Here is a 23,327-nt window from a genome sequence, read left to right as displayed (position 1 = left end):
GAGATATAATCTCTCCAGCGTGTCCTGGGTCTGCCCCGGGGCCTCCTCCCGGTGGGACATGCCTGGAACACCTCACCCAGGAGGCGCCCAGGGGGCATCCTTGTCAGATGCCCGAACCACCTCAGCTGGCTCCTTTCGATGTGGAGCAGCAGCTGCTCTACTCTGAGCCCCTCCCGGATGGCCGAACTTCTCACCCTATCTCTAAGGGAGAGGCCAGCCACCCTTTGGAGGAAGCTCATTTCTGCCGCTTGTATCCGCGATCTCGTTCTTTCGGTCACTACCCACAGCTCGTGGCCATAGGTGAGGGTAGGGACGTAGATCGACCGGTAAATTGAGAGCTTCGCTTTTACACTCAGCTCCCTCTTCACCACGACGGACCGGTGCAGCGTCCGCATTACTGCAGCTGCAGCCCCAATCCGTCTGTCGATCTCCGGCTCCCTTCTCCCATCACTCGCGAACAAGACCCCGAGATACTTGAACTCCTCCACTTGGGGCAGGAACTCATCCCCGACCCGGAGTGGGCACTCCACCCTTTTCCGGCTGAGAACCATGGCCTCAGATTTGGAGGTGCTGATCCTCATTCCCGCTGCTTCACACTCGGCTGCGAACCGTTCCAGTGCGAGCTGGAGGCCCTCACCCGATGAAGCCAACAGAACCACATCATCCGCAAAAATCAGAGATGAGATTCTGAGGCCACCAAAGCAATGTTGCGTGGAGATCAGGGGCAGTACCTGTGGACTGGCAGACCGGGGTGGTGGTCCCCATCTTTAAGAAAGGGGGACCGGAGGGTGTGTTCCAACTACAGGGGGATCACACTCCTCAGCCTCCCTGGGAAAGTCTATGCCAGGGTGCTGGAAAGGAGAGTTCGTCCGCTAGTCGAACCTCGGATACAGGAGGAACAATGCGGTTTTCATCCTGGTCGCGGAACACTGGACCAGCTCTTTATCCTCTCCAGGATACTTGAGGGTGCATGGGAGTTTGCCCAACCAGTCTACATGTGTTTTGTGGACTTGGAGAAGGCATTCGACCGTGTCCCTCGGGGTGTCCTGTGGGAGGTGTTGCGGGAGTATGGGGTGTCTGGCCCATTGCTACGGGCCATTCGATCCCTATACAACCGTTGCAAGAGCTTGGTTCGCATTGCCGGCAATAAGTCGGACTCGTTCCCGGTGGGTGATGGGCTCCGCCAGGGCTGCCCTTTGTCTCCGGTTCTGTTCATAATTTTTATGGACAGGATTTCTAGGCGCAGCCAAGTGGCGGAGGGCTTTCGCTTTGGTGATCCAATCCAAGAACAAAAAAATCCTAATCATCACATATAAGATCTTGAATATCTTTAAGATAAGCCCCATCTTATCTTAAAGACCACATAGTACCATATCACTCCATTAAAGCTCTTTGCTCTCAGACTGCGGGCTTACTTGTGGTTCTCAAAGTATTTAAAAGTAGAATGGGAGGCAGAGCCCTCAGCTTTTAGGGCCCTGGGCTAGATCAGGTGACCCTGAACCCTACCTTAGTTATGCTGCAACCTGCCTAGGCTGCTGGGAGCTTTCCCATGATGGACTGACTGAGTATTTCTTCTACAATCCCTTCTTTTGACTCTCTGTGTTTATACACCGCTCTGCATTTAAGCATTAGCTATTATTAATCTCTGGATCTCTTCCACAGTGTGTCTTTTAACCCAATCCCCCTTCCCTCTACCCCAACCAGTTGTTGAAGATGGCTGCCCCTCCCTGAGCCTGGTTCTTCCGGAGGTTTCTTCCTGTTAAAAGGGAGTTTTTACTTCCCACAGTTGCCAAGTACTTGCTCATAGGAGGTCATCTGATTGTTGGGGTTTGGAGAACATACAGCATATTTCCAGCAACAGTCTGGGGTTCTCTGGATAATGCACAGACATTAATAGTGATCATTAGAAATACATCTTATATCATCTTCTCTTTTCTCTTTCCAGGGTCTCGTTTTCTGGAAGAAAATGACACCAATATTTTAAGTAGATGTTTTTAGTGTTCTGAGCTGAACAAACACAATCCCATCTCATTTCATTTTTTTAGATAAACTCACTGTCTACATAACATAAGACGCTGAGGACAAATAAAGGAGCTGAAACTCTTAAATCTCATATGTTTATAATGTTGTCCCCAAACTGAAAATCAGCAGTATCATACAAGCTGTACTCATTCTATCCTGACGTAGAACTTGTTCCAAATATTTCCATCTATGTCCATCTTTTTAAAGAGTATATAACTTGTCCCCTTTCACCTGTTTCACTTTACATGTTATTTGTGACACATTTTCATATCTAACTCTAGAAAGTAAATAGACAATAATATGGGCAGAATTCTGGTGGTTAGTGTACACATGTTGAATACAGCTGATTTAGCACTAAATAACTTACAAATTGTACATTTTTTTTGGTGTTAGTTTTGTTCATTTTCCTGTATCTCAGTCCTGTCCATCAACAACACACCAAAAACGAAATAAATGTTGACATGCTACATTTGGTATGCAGGAGGTAACTGGGGCACACGTTTTTCAACTAGGTCGTTTAATTTTGGTAGGTGGAGCAGACAGGGTGGATTTGTGTTTGGAATGCAAACCAAGCTTAGGACCTAATTTTTCGTATATGTCTCATCCACTGATAATCGTTTACCTCGTTTCTCCCTGTGTGTATGAGGAAGGTAAAAACAAAACAAAGGTTACAAAATAACTTTGCTTATCTTTATATATTTGATATATTATATAAACCCAATGCACCTAGAGCTGTTGGGGACCCTCTTGGCCGTGTCTTTGTGCATACTTAGGTTGTACAGACCCTGCTGCTTTCTTTCGTTTAAAAGAATTCACCCTTGTGTGGATTCCCATTACCCTAAATTGGGTCACAGCTTTATGGAGTATTTAACAGCACAACAAAAGCTTTACTTGATCCAAAAGATAAGGTCGTACACCAGACTTTTTCCCCCTTTGGCTTAAGCAATAGATCTTAACTATAACATGTCGTCCGCATTTTAAATCCAAAACCAGACTTGACACACTGCTTATATAAAGCATTACATAAAACAATGAATCAACTCCCACAGATGAAACTATAAGTTAAAGTGAACAAAGTAACTCAACCAGAACCGAAAGCTGCGTTCTCTTGTTTTACTCGAGGCTATTTTTGTAATATCGTGTGTGAGAACTCGTTTAAATTTAAAAAAAAAACGTGAAGTGTCTTTTTGGTAAAGCACACAGACACTCATTCAGCGATATCTGCAAAGGTTATACAATATTATTGAGTTATATAAGCGAGCCACATAAAGGGCCAATAGGAGCTTGTCTCGTGTGTCACGTGTGATCTTGCGTCTGCTTCGGCGAATTGTATGCGAAATCCCAAAGCAGAACCTTTAGCAGCTCAAAGCTAGCTGGCTAACAACCAAGATGGATACCTTCGGTGAGAGCTTTGTTTTTGTTTGGGTTTCCTCGCCGTAAAAGACGAAGAAATGACTTTCGAGGTCGTGTAAATGCACATTTTTGGGGGATATCGGTTCGGAAAGAGTTCCGGAGTTTAACAAACTGCGAAGTGGCAGTATGTGTTGTCCAGTTAACCAGTAGTAACGTTAGCTGGCTCCCCGGACTTAACTGCTCCCGGGCTCTCTTATATAAACGCGGCCGATCAGCTGTGACTTCTTGGAGAAATGATGAGCTTGTGGGTCTAGCATTTATCCACTCTATATGGGACTTCTGTGGCTCGAAACCTGACCTTTATTGCGGACATTTACCATCATAACTACGAGTTAGCACGATCCATGGAAATTAAGCTGCTTATTTACTAAGCCCCTTGGATTTTACCCACCGGTTCGTACCTAAACATGCCGTAGATTCATTTTGTGTGTGTGTGTGGTTTTTTTCTTCTTCTAAAGAAGTTTCTGTCTTTAGACGGGACATAAATAAAACTACCTCCGCGTTGTAAAGGGAGCGATGACGTCCTCGATACGCTGAAAGTTTTTGTAATAAATAACGACGACCTTCAACCTCCAGGTGTTTGCAGTGAAACTACATCAGATACTGGGACTTATCGGGGACCAGCCATGCTACACAGGCGCCCTGTTTTATCTGGGTTGAGGTCTTATGGATCGAACTCATGGCCATCACTGAGAGTTGGACACAACTGGAAGTCTGGGTTGACATTTAAAAACGCTAAACATAGTGTGCAATAACTGGGGAAATGATTTCTTATGGTGGGGAGTTTGTGTGCTTGTGCCATGTTCTCAGTGACTCTCATAGTCTTCTAAGCGTCTGATTTTCCCGTCGGGAGAAGAAGATGGAGACCGGACTAAGGTCTCACCAGGGCGAAGCGTTCGTCCACCCGCTCTCCAATCCAGGAGCTGCGGGGATTTGCCCTGAAATGTTGGAGGTAGCAGAAGAGGCCAGCCGGGCCGGGGACTTCAACTTGGCCGTAGAGATCTATAGCTCCCAACTCGCAGATCTCCAGCACCCTGACAGGGGCTTGTGTTTGAGGAAGGCCGACTCGCTATCCTGTGCCGGGCGGATATCCGAAGCGTTGGACTCGTACTGTACAGCGGCCAGCCTTGGCAAGCTGCGCCCGGAGGAGCTTCAACTCCTGGTGGAAACCATCGCCCGAACTCTGCGTGAGAAAGAGCTGGGCATCCACGCCACTGTAAACGGGAGCAATAAAAGCAGCAGCGGGGAAGACGGGTTTCAAAATAGTGGGGAGTGTGAGGATGATGAAGCCCTGGACTTGTTTTCCTGTCATCTCTGCAAGTGTTTGCTCCACGAGCCTACAACCGTGGAGTGTGGACACACTTTCTGCAAACGCTGCACAGATGACGACTCTGTCACAAACTGTGTACACTGCAAACAAAATCTGAGCAGGAAAGAAGGACTGCCGAACGGCCGGAGAATAAACGTTGTACTCAGTGGCCTCTTGGACAAACTGTTTGCAACTGAGAGTAAAGCTAGGAAATTATGGATCGAAGGAGAGGATTCGTGGAAAAAGCAGAATCTTTTAGAGGCTCTGGAGAAATACAACGGAGCAGTGGATCTAGGTAAGACTGCACACAGCCACTACATGCGCACCGAGAGATAACCCTGTGCTAATTCCAGTGTTTAACTTGACAGATTGCAATTAAAAGTGTAATGTTTTTGTGCAATGACCTACTTTTTAAGTCTTAACTTCTCAGTGTCACCGATGAGGGGCGCCACCCCCTCCTATCTGGATTGTACCGAGGTGTGGTGTTACGTGACGTGCCGTCCCTTTTTACCAAAGCAGTACACAGCCTACCCGTGCACGCAAGAAACAGCAAAGCGGTTGTTTAATGCTGCTTTTCTCTTTATAGTTGGCAGGGCTGTGCTGTTTTCACAGAGCTGCAGAGGGGACGTCTGTATGTAGTTCTCTGGACCTGATGCCTCACTTAGTTTTTCCACTGTTATGTGATCTCCGTTATGTAAACTGAAAATTTTATTTGCTCAGTCGCTAGTGTATGAATACATTCATCAGATTTGTCTGGCCGGGTTGGGTCAGTGTCCTTCTAGAAGAAGGCCATCGTATTGTCTCTGGTTTGACATAACCCTTAACTCCTCCCCTTATGTATGGTGTTGGATAAGCAGTGTTGGGTAACGTTTGGGTGAACGGTAGTTGGTCATTAATTGTACTTAAACAGAAAAACAACAGCCTATTTTAACACCCTCATTTGCTTCATGTTTATTTATTCATTTATTTTATTTATTTATTTTTCTGGTAACTTTAAGGACAAATTGTCCTAAACATTATAAAACGGAGTGTTCTGTTATGTTGGCACATTACATAAAGGCAGCCAGTGTGTTTCATTAATCATGGGCCATGGCAAGATCATGTTGCACAGTTTGAATCCTCAGAAAGTTAAAACTGACTCCTCCTTCCCCTCCCACATCTGGCCTACTTATTAAAGCAGCTTTTAATTGTAATTCTTTTTTCAGACTCCTCTTTGGTTTTCTCTGCTGTTCTCGCTTTAATGTCATTTTATAAAACTGATCAGCCTGATTTAGCTGAAAATTCTGAAATCACAGTTCAGACTACTCGGACTATGCACCATCCCTGTGGCATCCTTTCAGGCATTTCTCTCCCCAGATCAATACTGATTCATGCCTTCTGTCTTGTGAATGACTCTGGGTGATGGGAGGACAGAGTGCTTTCACAGTTTTGTCACTGCCAGCCAGTGTTTTCCCAACAAAGACAGCAGGAGGCTGTCTGGTATCTGTCATTTGGATTGCATGTAATTGAATTATAAATTTAGCAGATAATATGTCCTGATATGTGTGGTGTGCAAGGGTATGGCATGTAAAGCATAGTCTTACATTTTTGCAAATGGTCTCCATCTGTGTAAAGAGATGGAGAAAATGCAGTCAGATAAATGATGAGTCTCAAAAAATGTTATTAGTTGCGGTTTTTATGGTAACTGAGCCATGTAGTTCTTTCTATACTATACTTTCCCTCAACTATTATGTCCCACACATTAATGATAGGCTGGTCCTCTTGTTTGTTTACTGTCATACTTTGGTTGATTGTCCTGATCCTATGGGCAAAGTTTGCCCAAGAGGTTCAGACACCAGATTTCTGAACCCCTTATTAAGCTGCACGGATATTGTAGAAACTGCGTTGCTTTTTCTGCACTGAAACATTGGCTCTGTTGTGTACACATACACACACTTAGTAATGAAACTAACACTAGAAGACTGTGGCAACTGAGCATCTAAACTTCTGCAAACTTTTCTTCCTGTTTCTTTACAACCATGTGCCATTTTTAGCTGTTCCACAAATGTCTTTCTTTCGTTATGAATACCTGTTCAACTTGTATATTATGTTATGAACTAACTATCAGGTCGCTTTGAAATCTTAGATGACAGCGAGTGTTATTTTGCTTATTGACAACTAAAAGCCATTCAGACAAAGTGGGTTAAATATACTTTAGGCTGGAACTTTTTCATCCTTCTCAAAGAAACCAGTGATGACAGTTTGGTTAAGTAACGCACGACAAGTCCAGCTTAGGTACAGTGTGTACTTTATCTGATCATTAGTAAAGTGCATAATTTGCGTACGTGATGCATGAAGCAGTGTGTTTATGTAGGCATGCATTCCAAGCAGATGAGACTAAATGTTAATGTCCGCTGGTGTGGCTGATGTCAGTTATTAGAGTTGTAACATAAGTTAGATGGTGTTCTAACACGTGTAACTGGTCTCATGCCACATGTTACATTATTGCCCTACTTCTCCTAGACCTAGAAAAAACAGTCTATTGCCTGGAGACTTATCCAATGAACTGATGTCTGTTCATCCCTGTGTATACAGTGCCCTCTTCAGGCAGACTGTTGCATCAGCGGGCTGAGTTGCACCTGGAGATGCAGAATTTCAGCCAGGCAGTGCAGGATGCCAGCAGTCTCTGCAGGCTAAAAACCCTGTGGACAGAGGTAAGATGAACAATTTGAACTGGGAAAAAGTTTGAAGTGATTTATAGGACAAAATTAAATGTATCTGAGTGAGAATGAAGACCAAGACTAAAGATAATGGTCACATTTCATATTAAGTGCTGCAGCATTCAGTAGTTGTCACTGAGAGCCCAGCTGCTCAAATGTGACCAAAGTTGCAAAAACAAACTTATATTTGCCATTTCATGCTGTCAATTCCTTTTTATACATTCTATTAGTTATTGTGTAACCTTTTGGTCACAAGCATCACTCCAAACAGTCAGCCCTCATATGATGAAATACAAATGGGCAAATTCTGGATAAGAAGCCAGCAAGATTGCAGTATTTCAATGTTTGTTGCAATTTGCTAATCTACAATTATTATACAAATGCTCACATATTCGGCTGTGACTTTGTGGTTCCTGTTCGAGGTTTGGCTTCAGTAACGTGCAGCACATCTGTTAGAAACTGCAGGGCACAGAAATCATTTTGGAAAATGGCATTTTTCTATTTGTCTTATTAACATGTGGAACTACTAGCTTACAGAACTCAAACTAAAGCCTGATTGAGATCATTATAAACTTAAACTAAAACGGTTTTTAAAGATGAATTGGACGTGCAGTCTTATTTTACCTTACTTTATTATACTGCAGTGTGTGTGTGTGTGTGTGTGTGTGTGTGGGTGTGTGTGGGTGTGTGTGTGTGTGTGGGTGGGTGGGTGGCCCATCTAGGCCCATTACCAACAGGTAATGCAAACTAGCTTAGGTTATAAATGCTGTGGTGTGTGGCATGGTTTGCTTAACCTACTTCTCTGTATAAAAAATAAACCGTGAATAAATATTCTGCTTCCTGTATTACCAGTCATTATTTCTGGCAATAAAAAGATGCTGAAACTAATAATGGTACAATGATGTTCTTGACCTTCTGTGACATGCAGGTTCTCTGCCATAGTCAGATACCCTGGACCAGTGTCTATCCACTCAACACACATTATCGTGTGGTCACATTTTTAGAATTTGCATGTCACGAGGAGGAAAAAATGTTCCTTTTTATTACTTTATTCAAGGGGTCAGTGCGTGTACCAGTAATAGTTGTGTATCTGGGTAACAAATTCTCTAAACTGTAAATTTCAAAACGTCATAAAGGAGGAACATTTGGTTTAATCTTGTTATTATTAGAAATGTCATTATCACAGCCCATGCCTCAAAAATCAAACACAAGTTTTCTGTCATTTTTAGGCTCACTATCTGAAAGCTACAGCACTGAGTAAAGCAGGCCGGAACGATGAAGCCTTACAAGAGTATTTCCTGTGTGTGGCACTAAAGCCCGACTGGGCCAAAGTGAAACTGGAAGCTCAGAAGGTAAGACAGAACCATTTGTTGGTGTGAAATATGTAATTTGATACAGACTAAAACAAGTCAGAATTCTCAGAACCTCTTAACAAACTATAGTCGGGTAAGCTTTTAAATAAACTTGCATGTTCTGGGAGCATGAGAGGAAACTGGGGATCCTGGAGAAAACTGGCACAGGGAGATCATGCTGTGAGACAACGGCGCTAACCATGTGCTGCCCACATAACTACGTGATAGAATAATTAGTTTTGCTGATGCTCAGTTTTGCAGCTGAAAGAAGGTTTCTCATTTGTAAATTCTGCTATTGCCAGTGTCATTACAAAGCCTCTCTGTATATGGCTCTACCCTTTAAAGGAAATGGGAATAAAATCGATTTTGTTCAAAATATGATTTAAGAAAGTGTAAGTGCTTTAAGTTAAAGCCTTCTGCTTTCTTCAGTTTTCCTGAGAGTGATATAAATGGGGAGTGCAAATGAGTATACAGCTGTCTTTGATCCTGTTTATGGCTACTTTCTTGTGGTAAATTTTCCTGTGCTTACTTCTTTGTGATTGTTAATTAGCCACCTGTTTTCTTTCACCTTGAAGGTCCTGGGCGAGCTGTTCTCCTCTGTATTTGAGAACGAGGATCTTCCAACGCCGTTGCACCCTCTGCAAGGAGGCCTGGCTACGCGTCTCATCAAACCTCCTGCCTTGCTCAGTTCCCTGAGGCCACTTCCACAGAAACCAGGCTCATCCTCCTCACAGGTAACTGTATATGTATAAGAATCTGCCAAATCAAAGTACTCGCTGCGGTTGGCGCTTGTGAAGAAGGAAGAAGGAAAAAAAGTAGCTATTTATAAGGTGTTTGACTGAATCTTGATACATGGATATACAAGTGGTCTTAACAACTACATCTGTTGCAACCAACCCCAAAACTACTCGAGTGAGAGTTGTTGTAGTAGCATCTAATACTCTCTATAATTCTGAATATGTATAGATCTTCCACAAAGGCGCTTTTGAACTAATCATTCTTTTTCTTTTTCTTTATCTTTTCTTTTTTTTTCTTAATCCACCTGATATGCTAACGTATTTTTCTGTCTGTGTGTTTGTGTTTCCAGGACTCAGAGTTCACTGTGACTAAAAGCCCTCCAGTGGACGACTCATCCTCCAGACTCTGTGCTCTGTCTGCTGGTAAATCGGACCCTTCTCCAGGGGAGGGCAGCACAAAGAGCCTGGCTGATGTTTTGGCTGCACTGCCAGCACCCCCTGGTGGCCTTAAGAGGAAACACAAGAGTGATGAACTTTCAGCAACCTTCAGCCCTCCCTCTAAACTTCTCAGAGCTGGTATGAAACCAAAATAATTCAGTTAAATATAATTTTATTTCTTTACATTAACCCCTGTAGTGGAAAAAGGTAAAATGTAGATATTTTTGGTAGGGTTGTTTTATCATCATTGGCACTCCATATTCAATTAGGATGCTTAAAGTTGCGAAAGAAATGGAACACATAGTACCAGGAATTACTCCTTTCGGAGAATGAGTGTATTCTTCAGTTGGTGGAAATGCTGCTCTTTGGCTCAAACAGTGCTGCATCATCACATGCTCTCCCTTTCATGATTTGAACCACAGTTGATGTACAGAACAGTTTTTGCATACATAAAGACATGAATAGCAATGATGTTTTGAAGAATTTCTTTGGTTTCTTTGAAAGATATCAGATATTGAAGGATTCTAAAAGTTTCTTAAGGAGTCCTTATTTGGGTTTTTAGGATTCTGACTCAGCCTCCAGTAACTTGAGCTAATCTGACTACTCAGGACCAAAATCTAATTTCGTAATTTAGTGTATTCACTGACATTGTGAGATACTGAATGGTTCATTTAAACTGATGAGTTATATTATGTTTTTCTTGTTGTTATATTGATCATGGATTAGGACAGCAGGTTGCTGGCATTTTGTTTCTTCTCCCTCTTTTCTGAGCAGTGCAGAGGTGTTAAATTTGAACATACACTGAGAAATCCTTAGTCATCACATCTGTCCAGAAAATTTGCGAAAAGCTGTTTTCTATTTCAAGTGTAACAGCAAAATACGAGGGCGTAATTTTACCCAAATCTTGGCTGCATAATGAAAGGAAAATGAGTCACAGTCATGTAATTTTCCAAATAGCATTAGCATGTAGTGTTACTATTTAAAACGAGATCTGTGTCAAGAAAATGAAAAGCGGATGTTCAGAATGTAGGTCACGCAAATCAGGTTCGTTAGGTAATGGACTAGAAAGCTGTGGCGGTCTTAAACGTTAAGATACTCATTCATCATCAGCCACGCACAGCTCTTCCATGTATCTACAGATACCTGCGTTACTATGCAGTATAGCTTATCTAGATGAGTATTTTATTAAATCCTCATATTTGGTGCAATATCCCCAAAACACACCCACATCTTGCAGGGGTATATTGAATTGATGACAGCTTTATGATATGGGATTTATGGTGTGTACGATTAGGTTGGATGCTTATATAATCATTATACAACACCACAGCTGAGAAATTCCTCAGAGGGAGTTTTTTGGACATATAATCACTATTAAACAGTATTTTCTGTTGCACAGTTCTTTTCTACACAGCGTTTTACATGTTTGAGTTCATTAACATTTTCACAGTGTCTGATTGTCCTGCAGAATTAGTTTCAGCACAACACTTGCCTCTGAGCGTACCATTTAAGACACATTAGACATGCAGCATGTTAACACTAATGATTTGTCTACTGCTGGGAGGAGATTGGCTTCAAAATAAGTGTCTCTTTGTCTCAGTTCTTCATATAGCAGGAGTGCATTGTGTTTGCTCTTGGTAACAACAGAGTTTTTTTCCCCCTCTCTTCTTGAGATGTTTTAGTTTTGGTGTTGGCAGAAGCTGCTCTAGAGGGTATGACGATGGTGGACTGCAGCTGTTCTGTTTACCAGCCAAGGGCCGTTCTTATTCAGTAGATAAGGCATTAAATTTGATCGGCTCATTTAGAAACAGTTTCTCATCTCTACAGAAATAAGTTTTGGTCTTTTAGTTATGTTAGAAAACAATGAAAAGCAAAGTTTGCATTTTCCATATTAATTAAAATGATTTATTTCAATGAATCATTTTATTCCTCTACTGAAGAAAACTCCCGAGCCTACTTTTGCCAACAATACAGACGTTAATGTTTGTACTTAATGTGCTGCTGAGGTAAAGAGGAATCTTGCTTTGCTCAAACTTGTGCTGAGGATGATAATTTATTGTGCAGATGAGGGGGAGATCCGTCAGGCGACTGCTGCTTGTGGAGGGAGATCAGTTCCTGCTGAGCTGTTGGACAGTGGAGACCTGGAGTGTTCACTCTGCATGAGGTAAGCTCACCCAGTTCAGTTTCAGCATTTGCAGCTTAAGACCTGTTAAATTAGTGTGTGCAAGTTTGTCATGTTGGCATTCTGCTGGGTGCTTTTGTTCATTTGTCGTCCAGATTGTTTTACGAGCCTGTGGCCACTCCCTGTGGTCACACCTTCTGCCTCAAATGTCTGGAACGCTGTCTGGACCACAATCCCAACTGTCCTCTGTGCAAGGAGAATCTGTCTGAGGTACACTTGTTCATAGAGGGTAGTGATGTCAGTGTGACTCCTGTTTAGTGTTTTCTTTTCTGTGTTCATAATGTTTAATGTAGCATGTGATGGAAGGTGTTTTGAACTGTCGATTAGACAAAAAAAAATGCAGGTTTCACTTATTCAGGAAATGAATGAATAAAATCTTTAATAATAAATTGATGGTAATATTTTTCTTTGTAATGCTCATGTGCAGGCAAATGTGCTATTGTGTATTTTTACAGTATCTAGCTAGCAGGGGTTACAACAAGACCCTGCTGATGGAGGAAGTCCTGCAGCGTTACCTAGGAGATGAGCTGGCAGAGAGGAAGAAAATCTATGAAGAGGAGATGAAGGAGCTTTCCAAGTCAGTTTTACTAACACACCCGTGCACACATTCACGATTGTTTTAGAAAACCTATTGATTATTCAAACACACACACAAAAAGTAACAATTTCTTCACTGTGTCTCTTGCAGTCTAAACCAGGAAGTGCCCATCTTTGTGTGTACAATGGCCTTCCCCACCATCCCCTGCCCTCTGCACGTATTTGAGCCACGCTACCGCCTGATGATTCGCCGCTCAATGGAAACTGGTACCAAGCAGTTTGGCATGTGCATCGCTGATGAGCTCAAAGGCTTTGCTGACTATGGCTGTATGCTGCAGGTATTTCTTTCTTCACAGATTTTCTTGTGCGTCCCTGTGAGCAGTCAGATAGAAATCATATGAGTGCTGATATGAAATACTGTGTTTCAGGTGCGAGACGTGAAGTTCTTTCCCGATGGCCGTTCAGTGGTTGACACCATTGGCGTGTCACGGTTCAAGGTCCTCAGCCACGGCCAGAGAGATGGTTACAACACTGCTAAGATTGAGTACCTGGAAGACAAGAAGGTGGGCGTGAGGAGCGATGTGCTGATGTTCTGTCAGTAGAACCATTTCAGACACTTTACATCACACTACTGACAATCAGAGTGACACAAAGCAGAGCTCGGGGGGGTTTTTGCCTGTCACTGTTCAGCAGTGCAAAGAAAAACAAACCTGAGTCTCTGCTAGTGTGCCACTGGCAAATGTAGTCCTTTCATATGAAAGGAAAAAAAACATGTCATTGTTTGTTTGTTTTTTCTAAAACGCTTATAAAATATGTCTGTCTGATCAGGTGGAGGGGGAAGAGCTAACAGAGCTTCTGAAGCTGCACGACTCCGTGTATGATCAGGCCAACGGCTGGTTCACATCTCTGAAAGACAACATGAAGAGTCAGATACACAGCCACTTTGGACACCTTCCCAGCAAAGACCCGGACCCACAGGTCTGAAAGTGCAGTGTTGACTCACGGATTTTCATTTATAAATAAAGGCGCAGTTTGATAAACACCTTGTGATGGCAACATCTCAGGAATAGTCACAGAAAATTCTTTTTGCTCTTGAATGGATGTGTGCATTTCATATTCGGCAAGGTTCCCAGTGTTTGCATGCTTTTTAATATCCTACATGAGGAACTGTTTTGGCTGCAGATGGCAAAATAGAAGAGCTGTGTGTTTTAAAACAAAGAGTTGTCTTCTAAAGTCACATAAAATGACTCTATTAGAAAACTAGGGCTTTGCTAAGCCATGTGACCACTGAAGGTTTTTCTAATCAGTGTAAACTGTTTCTAAATTGAACAAATCTTTGTTGTACTACAGGCCAGTCCCAGTGGTCCAGCCTGGTCCTGGTGGCTGCTCGCTGTTCTTCCCTTGGAAAACCGTGCCCAGCTCACAATCCTGGCCATGACCTCCCTCAAGGATCGCCTCATTGCCATCCGAAGAGTCCTCATCTTTGTCACTCGCAAGAGGCCACGGTGATGGAGGAGCTGCTTGGAAGAACCGCTCTGGCATCTATGCAGTTCAGAAACGTGTTCGGTCATTCGTCGGGTCGCTCCTTGACTGATTCACTTTGTACGTGTTTGCTCGTTCATTCTCTCCTGCGTCAGTTTATTCTCAGATGCTCATTCCTGTGTCACGTAGCCCTCCCGAACGCCTGTCAGTTCTGCTGAGAGTATCAGGTGGGTCACAGCGCTGGCATGAAGGTGTTCCTGCTTTCTTTCTTTATCCAGCATCTCCCAACCAGCTTCACTACTCATGAGTGAACCCGACCACAACACACTTCTAAACCAGTGATCTTTGATGTGGCGTTCTCAGTCTTGTAGGAGGAAAAATCAATCGAGCTGAGTAGGAATGCTTTCATTATGGTCAACATGGGCTCTTTTTATGAAGGAACAAAAACCTGTTCTCACATAAGCAGTGTGTTCAGGTTCAAGAGGGTTTTTTTCCTATACATTTTAAGCAGTGTTTAACAAAATGGGAACAGAGCTGTGCAGTCTTCAGGATTCACAACTGGGAACCAAAAACAAACGAACCCCAGCGATGTGTGAAGAAAAAAAATGCAAAAATACTGCATGATGGCAGCACATGTGAATGTACTGGCCAGGCTGTAGGTTGTAGATATTTTTTCCTCCCCCAAGACTACACATACAGAATCAGCTTTTTGTTTTCTTTATATTATACAGATTTCATAAGGCTCACTTGTGACATTTAGGACCGCACTCCTACAATGCAGTATTTATCATGAAAGGTGTAGCTTATTTTCTAAAGAAGACAGCATGGTGGACGAGGAACAACTCGGGCAGACCAACACCCCGAAAAGGCGGCAAAAAAGAGGAGATACAAATCCACACTTCCTGTCAGAGCTTTCAGAATAAAATCAGTGTGCATTACATTTATAATTTGGCCATTTACCCTGGAGTTAAATTACTCTGGAGTCAGATTCAGCGTTGTGATTCCATCCACTCTTCAATAAAAAGACAGATACAGGTGTTTCTGCCAGGTTGCCCGGCCCACTTGGTAAGGATTAAAAAAATAAAAAAAGCGGACAAGCAGCTGATGCCTCGCTTGAAATCTTCCTGAGCCGAAACTCTGGTGCATAAGCATCAGTACCTCAGATTGTGTGAAAGGAAGGAATGAATGCCATGAAAGCCTTTGTGTTGAGACTGTGATTTCACTCATGCTAACACTAAAAACCATCACACACTGCGGTGTGTAAGATCAAGTGCAACTCTACATCTGCACTAGTTCTGAAGAGCGATTGAGCGTAAGACTAAAGCTTAAACCTCCATCACTCAAGTCGTGCTAGCGTTTAGGAAAGAGCAGATAACAATGCATCCTGATAATGCTGATCTGGATATTTTATTTTTAATGTCCTAAATGTAGCATATCTTTGGGACTGATGTAGTTATAGGGGCTGATTGTGTATTTTTATGTTTGTTTCTCTCACTCTGCTATGCCCTTAAGTGTATGTATATGTTCAAATTTAATTTGGGTGAATTTCTGTGTATAATTGTAACTCTAAGGCCTTTTTAATGTTTTATTTAAGGAACGTTTCAACAATCTTTCTCTCTCATCCTCTTCCTGTTCATTTACATGCACACTGTAATGGAATTCCTGGATTTTTCTAATGAGCAGTTGGATATGTTGATATGAAATCACCCAAGCACTTTCTATGTATCTCTGATGCCTGACAGACATGTCGATGTGAACAATTGCAAAGAGTTAATTTTTTTTTTTTCTTCTTTTGTAAACGTTTTTGCTGCTACAGATCTGTTTCTGTTGGCACTTGGCATCAACAGTTGATTTAAAAATCCTAAAATCGGCGCACAATATTGATCCTGTAACCCAAATTTGCATAATGTTTAAAGTTTTTGTTTGTCTTTTTTGGTTTGTCTTGTTTTTAAATTGGCCTTAAATTGGAGTTTCTTTGTACCTGGTAGTTAAATTTGGGTTTCTACCCACAATTTCAAGCTCTCACAGTGTCTGTTAGCAATAACATATGAAGCATGCCAAAAAGGGGGGAAGAAAACAAGAGCAATGGAGGTTTTTAAAAATTCATAACATAATTTTGCACGTGTGGATTTTCTTAGTGAGAAAATGAATGTAAATGAGAAAATTCTACTTAAATTTCTGAAAGGAGATTTCTATATATTTATCCTACAGATGGAATTCAGCAGTTGTCAATAATAAAGAGCGTTCTGAGTCTCTTTATGCAGACTTTTAAGCAGATTAGGTCGTGGCTATAATTACATTGTCAGTGTGCATATAAATGCATATTCTCTCTGTGTTGCCGTTTCCTCTTCAAATGTTTGTGACTCCACTGCAGTCACGTGCTCTCTGCATGGGAGCAGTGTTCACAATGTGCTGCATTTCCCTGGCGTATTTGTAAAGGGAGCTCTTATACCTATTTTTTATTGCAAATAAAGGAAAGCACATTCAGTCGTGTCCACCTGTTTTGTAGTCGTTTCTGAGTTTGTTATCTCGTAAAAGTAAGGTAGATAGGCATGAACTGTATGTACGCCTACAATGGTGATTTAAAAAAAAATAATAATAATAATTCTGCTTGATATTATCAGTTGTCATATACAGTAATTTCAACTCCTACGAACAAGATCATTTTTGTATTATGCCCTGATATTTAAAACCTTAGAGGGTGTAGTTTATCTATACTTTATCCCAGTAGGTTCCTGAGAATCCCCATTTCTAGTTGTAACAGGGAACGAGGCCTGACACATCCAGATCCACATCCTCCTCCCTCAGTGAGACTGCAGATTTGGCTCACTCAATCCAAACAACAAGCATCTACCTGTTTCATTCTCCTCTTAGGCTCCACTGGTGTTTTATTTATATAGTCTGTAATGTGACTGTCACTGGGCAAAATGAATTGTGGATGTGCTTGGCTCTAGCAGCTGTGTGCCACAGGGGGGCAGTGTTTGTTGGAAGATAGCAGGTGAGCTGAATCATGGGTGCATTGAGTTCATACAGGCCTCCAGCTGAGAGGAGGCAGAAGAATATGGTAGCATCATCATCACATCCATGTAGAACATCCATCATGTTCTGACACGTCTTTGATGTAACACAAAGTGCGTTTTGTCAACATTGCAAAAGCATCATGACAGCACTGCCATCTGATAAACAGCATCGTTTACAACCACACAAATAACCACAGTATGCACACAGATTTTGGTATTTTTAAGAGATGTGGATGAACTTCATATTGAGTCTTTCTCTTGTGCCATGTTCAGGACAAAGGGATCAAAAGTGCACATACGAAACATCATACAGAGACTGAACACACACATAGTGATTCCTTTAAAGGAAAAGTAAAGTGCAGCATTTTAGAAGAAAATCAGCTGTTCCCCCTGTTCTCTGTCAGAAAACATAAATATGCTTAGCCTAGTGATATTTGTCCAGATATGTAATTTCTGCCTCCTGTTTTCTAGGTTCAAAGAGCACGAGGTGTTTTTTCTTCCCACCCCGGCCATCTTTTTCATTCATACACCAACAGGCCTTTAGTGGTGGGAAGCCATACTAGCATTGCCAACAGTTACATGTCCTGCTTCAGGTAATCAATGGGACTGAGGCCTAGACTGATGTAAAACTAGTTACTGTCAATCCTGCTTTTACCATTGAAAGCAACAAAATGGCAAATCTTGCAAATTCAAATTCATCGACATGCTGACATGCAGTTACACATCACGACTTCAACGGCACAGAGGATGAAGGAGGAAGCTGTGGTAGATCAAACACAAGCAGAGTGTTAGCTCAGTGTTTGACCCATCCGGGTTATGGTTAGGTTTAGGGTAGGAGTCAGGGTTAGGCATTCATCTTTGATTATTAGGGTTAGGGTAGGGAAAGCATTATGCCAGTGGGAGGTCCCCACAAAGATAGCAAACCAGACATTTGTGTGTGCCATTATGTACATAAAGTGTAACAGACCAGTTTAAAAATATCAGTGTGATGAGTGGTGTTAAAGATATTTAATAGCTAAAGCTCCGTGAATGGACTCATGGTTATGCCTCACCCTATAATAAAACTTGGAAAACCTGCTTACAATTGCAATTTGTTCTTACTCTTATTCTCATCTTATAAACCATTTTTACTTTCTGAACAGTTAAAACTGTTCAGGCTAAAACTTAGATCTTTTAAAAAGCAACATACACACACAAAAGGAAAATATCTGGATCAAAGCCTTTTCTGTAATCCAGCTCTTAGTCCCTGTTTGACCTGATTAACAGCCACGGTTGTTGAGTCACTGTGTGTGAGTACCATCCGATGACATTAGAAATACAAACATGAATGTCCAGTGACAAAAGCCACTTCCTCCACCTCCAAGGTGTGGATCAGTGGCAGTGGGTGTGTTTGTCACAGGGATTAAATGGTATTGTTTGTTATTTCAGGTTCAGCCCGGTCGTGCGCGTCGTTAGAAACTTCTCCTTCTGACTTCCCCTTCCACGGCGCTGTTTTTGATTTCATCATTATGTTGGGTACCAAGACATAACTCAGATACAGATGATACAGATGAGTAACCTGACACATGGAAAATTACCTTGTGAGAAGAGATTGCTAAAAAAAAAAGCCCACAGACACATGTCTTTGATGCGATCTGACAAGCTCTTTGGTGAAGAACCATCTGAGATAAACATGCATTATGAAAATCTAAGAGAGAAAGCCGAAAAGAAAATACTTGCAAATGGGCAAACACTGAGGAGCCGAGCTTCAGCAAACACTGAGCGGTGCCCTCCATGAGTCACTCTGGGCAGGCTCATGAAGAGTCTGAGTATATTTTCCAGGTCTAGAATAAACTAAGCAGCCTAATTTACATGTCCAGCCTGGAATCTCCAAAATATCCCTTCTATAGATAACACATGAAAGCAGGGCACACCCAGCGGTTGATACTTTGATGTCTTTGGGTCATCCCCCTTCATCACCTTCAAAGGAAAGACTCAATCAAGCGGGCAAGACCATAAGTTTTAGGGCACAGTGCAAAATTATTTTTATCCCCAACAGGATGTGAAACAGCAGCTCATATGACCCAATTCTTGCCTTCTGATGTCTTCATACTTTGTCCTTGCTACTCCATTATGTTCCTTCCCATGTAGTCCTTTCCCCCCCCAAATGTAATTGTTGTAAAAATCTGTGAATCTCATTTTCTTATAATGATGCAATCAAAGTTGTGTTTTTTGCTTTGTTATTTAAAGTGCCCCTTTTCACAATGGAAAACATGATACTGAAGGTATGTTTGTATATGTTAACTTGTACTCCAGATTCCTGTGGTTTAGTTCCATGTGGGCTAACTGATGTTCTTTTTTTCTTTGTTTTCCTTTTTTTTTTTTTTGGTGTACGTGGATTGACAGTTCAAAGTGAGCGAGGCAAAGCTTTAGCATCTGGATTACCAGAGAAATGTAAAACTGTAGCATAGGAATGGACATGGATATAGAAAAGAGAACAAAAATCACAAACAAACAGACAAAGTGAATTCGCTGCAGAAAACAGACTGGGGACAAATTGCAGAACAAGAATCAGGAAACTGAACTGACTGACTGAAGAGCTGCTGATGGATAAAAACAACAGATGTAAATAGAGTGCTGCAATTTAAAAATACAAAAAGTTTGAATTGTCTCATCCAAACTTGCAAATAAAATTGTCATTATTGGGACATTATTGGGTTTTATGGCTCGTGAAGACACAACAGTGCATCTACCAAGTTTTGTCATTAAGTTTCAGCCTACTAGTGTGTTCTTCCAAGTGCTAAATGGTAAACTTATACTTATAATTATTCATCATATATAACTTATAATGAGTGAATATGTAAATGTGCTGTGTTGGATTGACATCTAGTCATTTTTCAGGCCATTTGACTACAGTGAACTCTCTGTCTTGTTCATGAAATTAGTTAGACTATCTGGGCTTTGTGACAGAGCACATTATCCCACTGGACGCGGCCCTCAGAGGAGTACATAGTGGTAAAAAGTGGATGGACATGATCACCAATAATACTCAGACAGGTCATCACCTTTAAACGATGCTCTCCTGGTATTAAGGGGCCAAAAGTGTGCAAAGAGAATATCCTCCACACCATTAGACCATCATCTGCTTCCTTTTCTGATGACCTCAAAGCAGGATGGATCCATGGTTTCATGTTGTTTACACCCACCATCCAAATGTCACAGCAGAAACTAAAACTAACCTGGCTACATTTTTGTTTTGGTGTAGCCTCAGTTTCCTGTTCTTAGCTGGCAAGAGTGGCACCAAGTGCGGCCTTCTGCTGCTGTAGCCCATCTCCTTCAAGGTTTGACGTCTTGTGCATTCAGAGATGCTCTTCTGCATACACTGATTGTGGTGGGTGGTTGTTTGAGTTAATTTTGCTTTATTATTAGCTTGAAGCAGTCCAACCACTCACCACCAGCAGTGCATTTTCACCCAGAGAACTACCACAAACAGGATATTTTTCTCTTTATTGTCTCTAGTGCATTTTTCATGGTAATATCAATTGTTGAGTTGACCCATTTCAGCCTGGACTGAAGCCGTAAACCAGCAGACCTTTACTTCAGACATTAGTATCCACATCACATCCAGCATTAGTCTAGAGGGATGCTGGAGAACAAATTATACAACATGACTTGTAAAAGAGGATGCTGATATCATCGTGATGTGATATGTTATCAGTATGCAGCTAACAAGCGACATGGCTGCTGACAGGTACTGTAAGAGGGATGGCAGCAGGAAATAATGCAGCTCGTCTGCAGAGCAGTGTCAGCAGTACTGAAATATTTATCACTGTTTCCATTTCACATGCTCTAATTGTCCTGTATCCCTGTCTGAGAAATGGGAGGATACAAACAAAAGCTGGAAGAAAAGAAGAAAGTAGGAAAACTGTTTGCGTGAAGGCAATAAACTACTAAATGAAACTGGACTTCCCAATAGGTACGCATTTACAATTACTTACATTGTAACTACTGACTAGATTTGTCATTTATCTGATTGCTCTGATTAATTGTTGCTTTTCGCACAAGGGTCCAAAAAGCTATGTTTTGCATGACGGACTACTGGCAGCTAGGACTGTGCCTTAACCCATTATAGTCATTGATGACGTGTTAATATTGGCCCTTTTTATAAACAGTGTCAAAGGGGAGTTAGTAGGTTCTGTGTAACAAACTATCTGGTTGATGCCAGAGAGATAGTTTCCCTTTAAACATCTTACATGGTTAGATTTCAATTATTGCTCAAGTCATGTTACAACTATAACCCCATCTTTGTTGAGAGGACAAAGTAGCCAGAAGCAATATAAATATGCAGGATGGGGCTATGTCTGCTTAAATGGACTAACCATGTGTGATTAGTTTGTGTCTACTGACTTGATAGCTGTGCGCTAGCTTCTGCATAGCAATAACGGTTATCAGCCATGCTAGTATCAACTGCATCCTCATTCTAGCAATCTTGAATATACACAAGAGTTATTTTAGTTTTGTATTTTCTAGTTATTTTTATTTAATTTGAATTTTGGTTTTTATTTGGTTGGTATCAGTGAGTTTCCAGAGTCGATTTCTTGCTTAGTTTTTATTGTTTAAAAATGTTTCTGTTTTATTTTGTTTTGTTTTATAACAATTTAAGTATTATTGCATGCAATGCATATGTCAGAAGCTAAACTAACAACTAAAATGTTTTTTCACATCTAGTTTTTTCTCAGGAGGTGCACGTCGGATTTACGAGGAAGCATATGGCGCAAGGTTAAAAGGCATTTCCATTTACGTTGTAAGTCACCACGGCATTTCCTGCAGAGATTTAAATCAGGCAGTGCTCCAGCGCTAATGTTTAATAAGGTGGGCGTCGTGAAGAAGAAGAAATAAGTAATCCTAAGAGGTGGGTTGTGTTTGTAACTGCTATATATTGTTGAACCACTTGTGTGAATGCGCATGTGCAGAAATACTTCGGGGTGGTGAGGAGGGGGTGACTTTGGTTCCAGGCCCCAGAAAATCTAGTGCTGTCCCTGGGATAAAGGGGCGGGGAATGAGGAGAAAGAGAGGCAGAGAGACATAGGGACTGACTGCGAGAGAGAGGGCGGAGAATAGAGAGAGAGAGAGAGCGAGCGAGCGAGCGAGCGCAGCAGGCAGCGGTCCGGCACTTGGTCGGTATGTAGCAGCAGCAGCGGAGCTTCTGTCTGGGACTATAGCGAGAAAAAAACGCGCCTTGGGTTGAAAATATTAGTAAGGGGATTAAAATTAAAACTACCCGAGGATGAGACACACGCCGTCCGCCTGAAGGAGACTAAAACACGCCGTTATTCCGCTAATTTACCACCTTTTTTAAACGAAAATGGCGAACGACTCTCCGGCTAAAAGTCTGGTGGACATAGACCTGGCATCCCTGAGGGTGAGTGTGCTTCACAGTGACATTTCCACGCTCGCGTTTACCCTCTTTCTCCCTCTGATTTTTTTTAACAAAAAAATACAATCACACAGCGAGGCAGTGCTGTTGTTGACACAGCCCTACGGCAGCTTTTCTTTGTCTATATCCGCTGGCATGAGAAGCGAACCGGGCGCAGCCGGCTCCTGCATCGAACGAACCCGCTTGTAATTGCTACGGGGAATCAATTAATCCGCTTCTGCTGTTTGTCTTTTTCTTTTAAATCCAGGATCCTGCTGGGATTTTCGAGCTGGTGGAAGTGGTCGGAAATGGTACATATGGACAAGTCTACAAGGTTGGTCTGAGCCTCCATCTCTCTCCCTGTTTCTCTCAGTGTGTGTGTGTGTGTGTTTAAGCACCATCTGAGACCAAACTGGCGGCGGAAACTGGAGCACAAACATGCATTTATGTATTTTTTCCTCTCTCACGGTCTCAGGAACACGTTTTTATAACATTACCCCCTCCCCTCCTTCACTTGGGACCAGTGCGGTCTGGACTGGATTATCTCTGATAGCGTTTTGACCTCTCTCTCTGCTTTACATCCATTTATTTATTTTAATTATTTCATCTTAATGTTATTCAACGATGCTAACATCATCCCGGTAACGTTAGGCCTATTTTGGTCCTGAAGAGATCCCTCCTCCCTCTTCTCCTCCTCTCCTCATCCACACCCCAGTGAAATATTCCTTGCACAGTGCACGC

The 23,327-nt window shown here is 42.0% G+C and overlaps 2 protein-coding genes across 2 annotated transcripts in view; both read left to right on the top strand.

Moving 5' to 3' along the window:
• Positions 1–3,355: 3,355 nt before the first annotated feature.
• On the top strand, positions 3,356–16,658 carry lonrf2 (LON peptidase N-terminal domain and ring finger 2). The gene is made up of 12 exons (XM_042224881.1): positions 3,356–5,039; positions 7,319–7,437; positions 8,673–8,795; positions 9,371–9,529; positions 9,883–10,108; positions 12,035–12,134; positions 12,248–12,362; positions 12,608–12,729; positions 12,841–13,027; positions 13,118–13,252; positions 13,518–13,667; positions 14,040–16,658. Exons 1-12 carry the CDS (start codon positions 4,295–4,297, stop codon positions 14,196–14,198), a joined length of 2,340 nt encoding a protein of 779 aa, XP_042080815.1. The 5' UTR covers positions 3,356–4,294; the 3' UTR covers positions 14,199–16,658.
• Positions 16,659–22,302: 5,644 nt separating this feature from the next.
• LOC102310984 (mitogen-activated protein kinase kinase kinase kinase 4) overlaps positions 22,303–23,327 on the top strand; it is a gene marked incomplete in the record, with an annotated part of 101,660 nt that continues 100,635 nt past the window's right edge. Inside the window, 2 exon segments of the mRNA XM_005932555.3 lie at positions 22,303–22,592; positions 22,855–22,920. Of these exon segments, the coding sequence (XP_005932617.2) occupies positions 22,536–22,592; positions 22,855–22,920 (123 nt within the window).

Source organism: Haplochromis burtoni, unplaced genomic scaffold, assembly GCF_018398535.1.
Source record: "Haplochromis burtoni strain Fernald_Lab_line unplaced genomic scaffold, NCSU_Asbu1 Contig_154, whole genome shotgun sequence".
Classification (NCBI taxonomy): domain Eukaryota; kingdom Metazoa; phylum Chordata; class Actinopteri; order Cichliformes; family Cichlidae; genus Haplochromis; species Haplochromis burtoni.
Note: the sequence above shows the minus strand (reverse complement) of the source record. Positions and strands in the feature narration are given on the sequence as shown.

Excerpts from the sequence above, each read along its gene's own strand:
- lonrf2 (XM_042224881.1), top strand. The coding sequence starts at position 4,295 with ATGGAGACCGGACTAAGGTCTCACCAGGGCGAAGCGTTCGTCCACCCG. Across the intron at positions 10,109-12,034 it reads CTCTAAACTTCTCAGAGCTG|ATGAGGGGGAGATCCGTCAG; the intron begins GTATGAAACCAA and ends TTTATTGTGCAG. Across the intron at positions 12,135-12,247 it reads GAGTGTTCACTCTGCATGAG|ATTGTTTTACGAGCCTGTGG; the intron begins GTAAGCTCACCC and ends TTTGTCGTCCAG.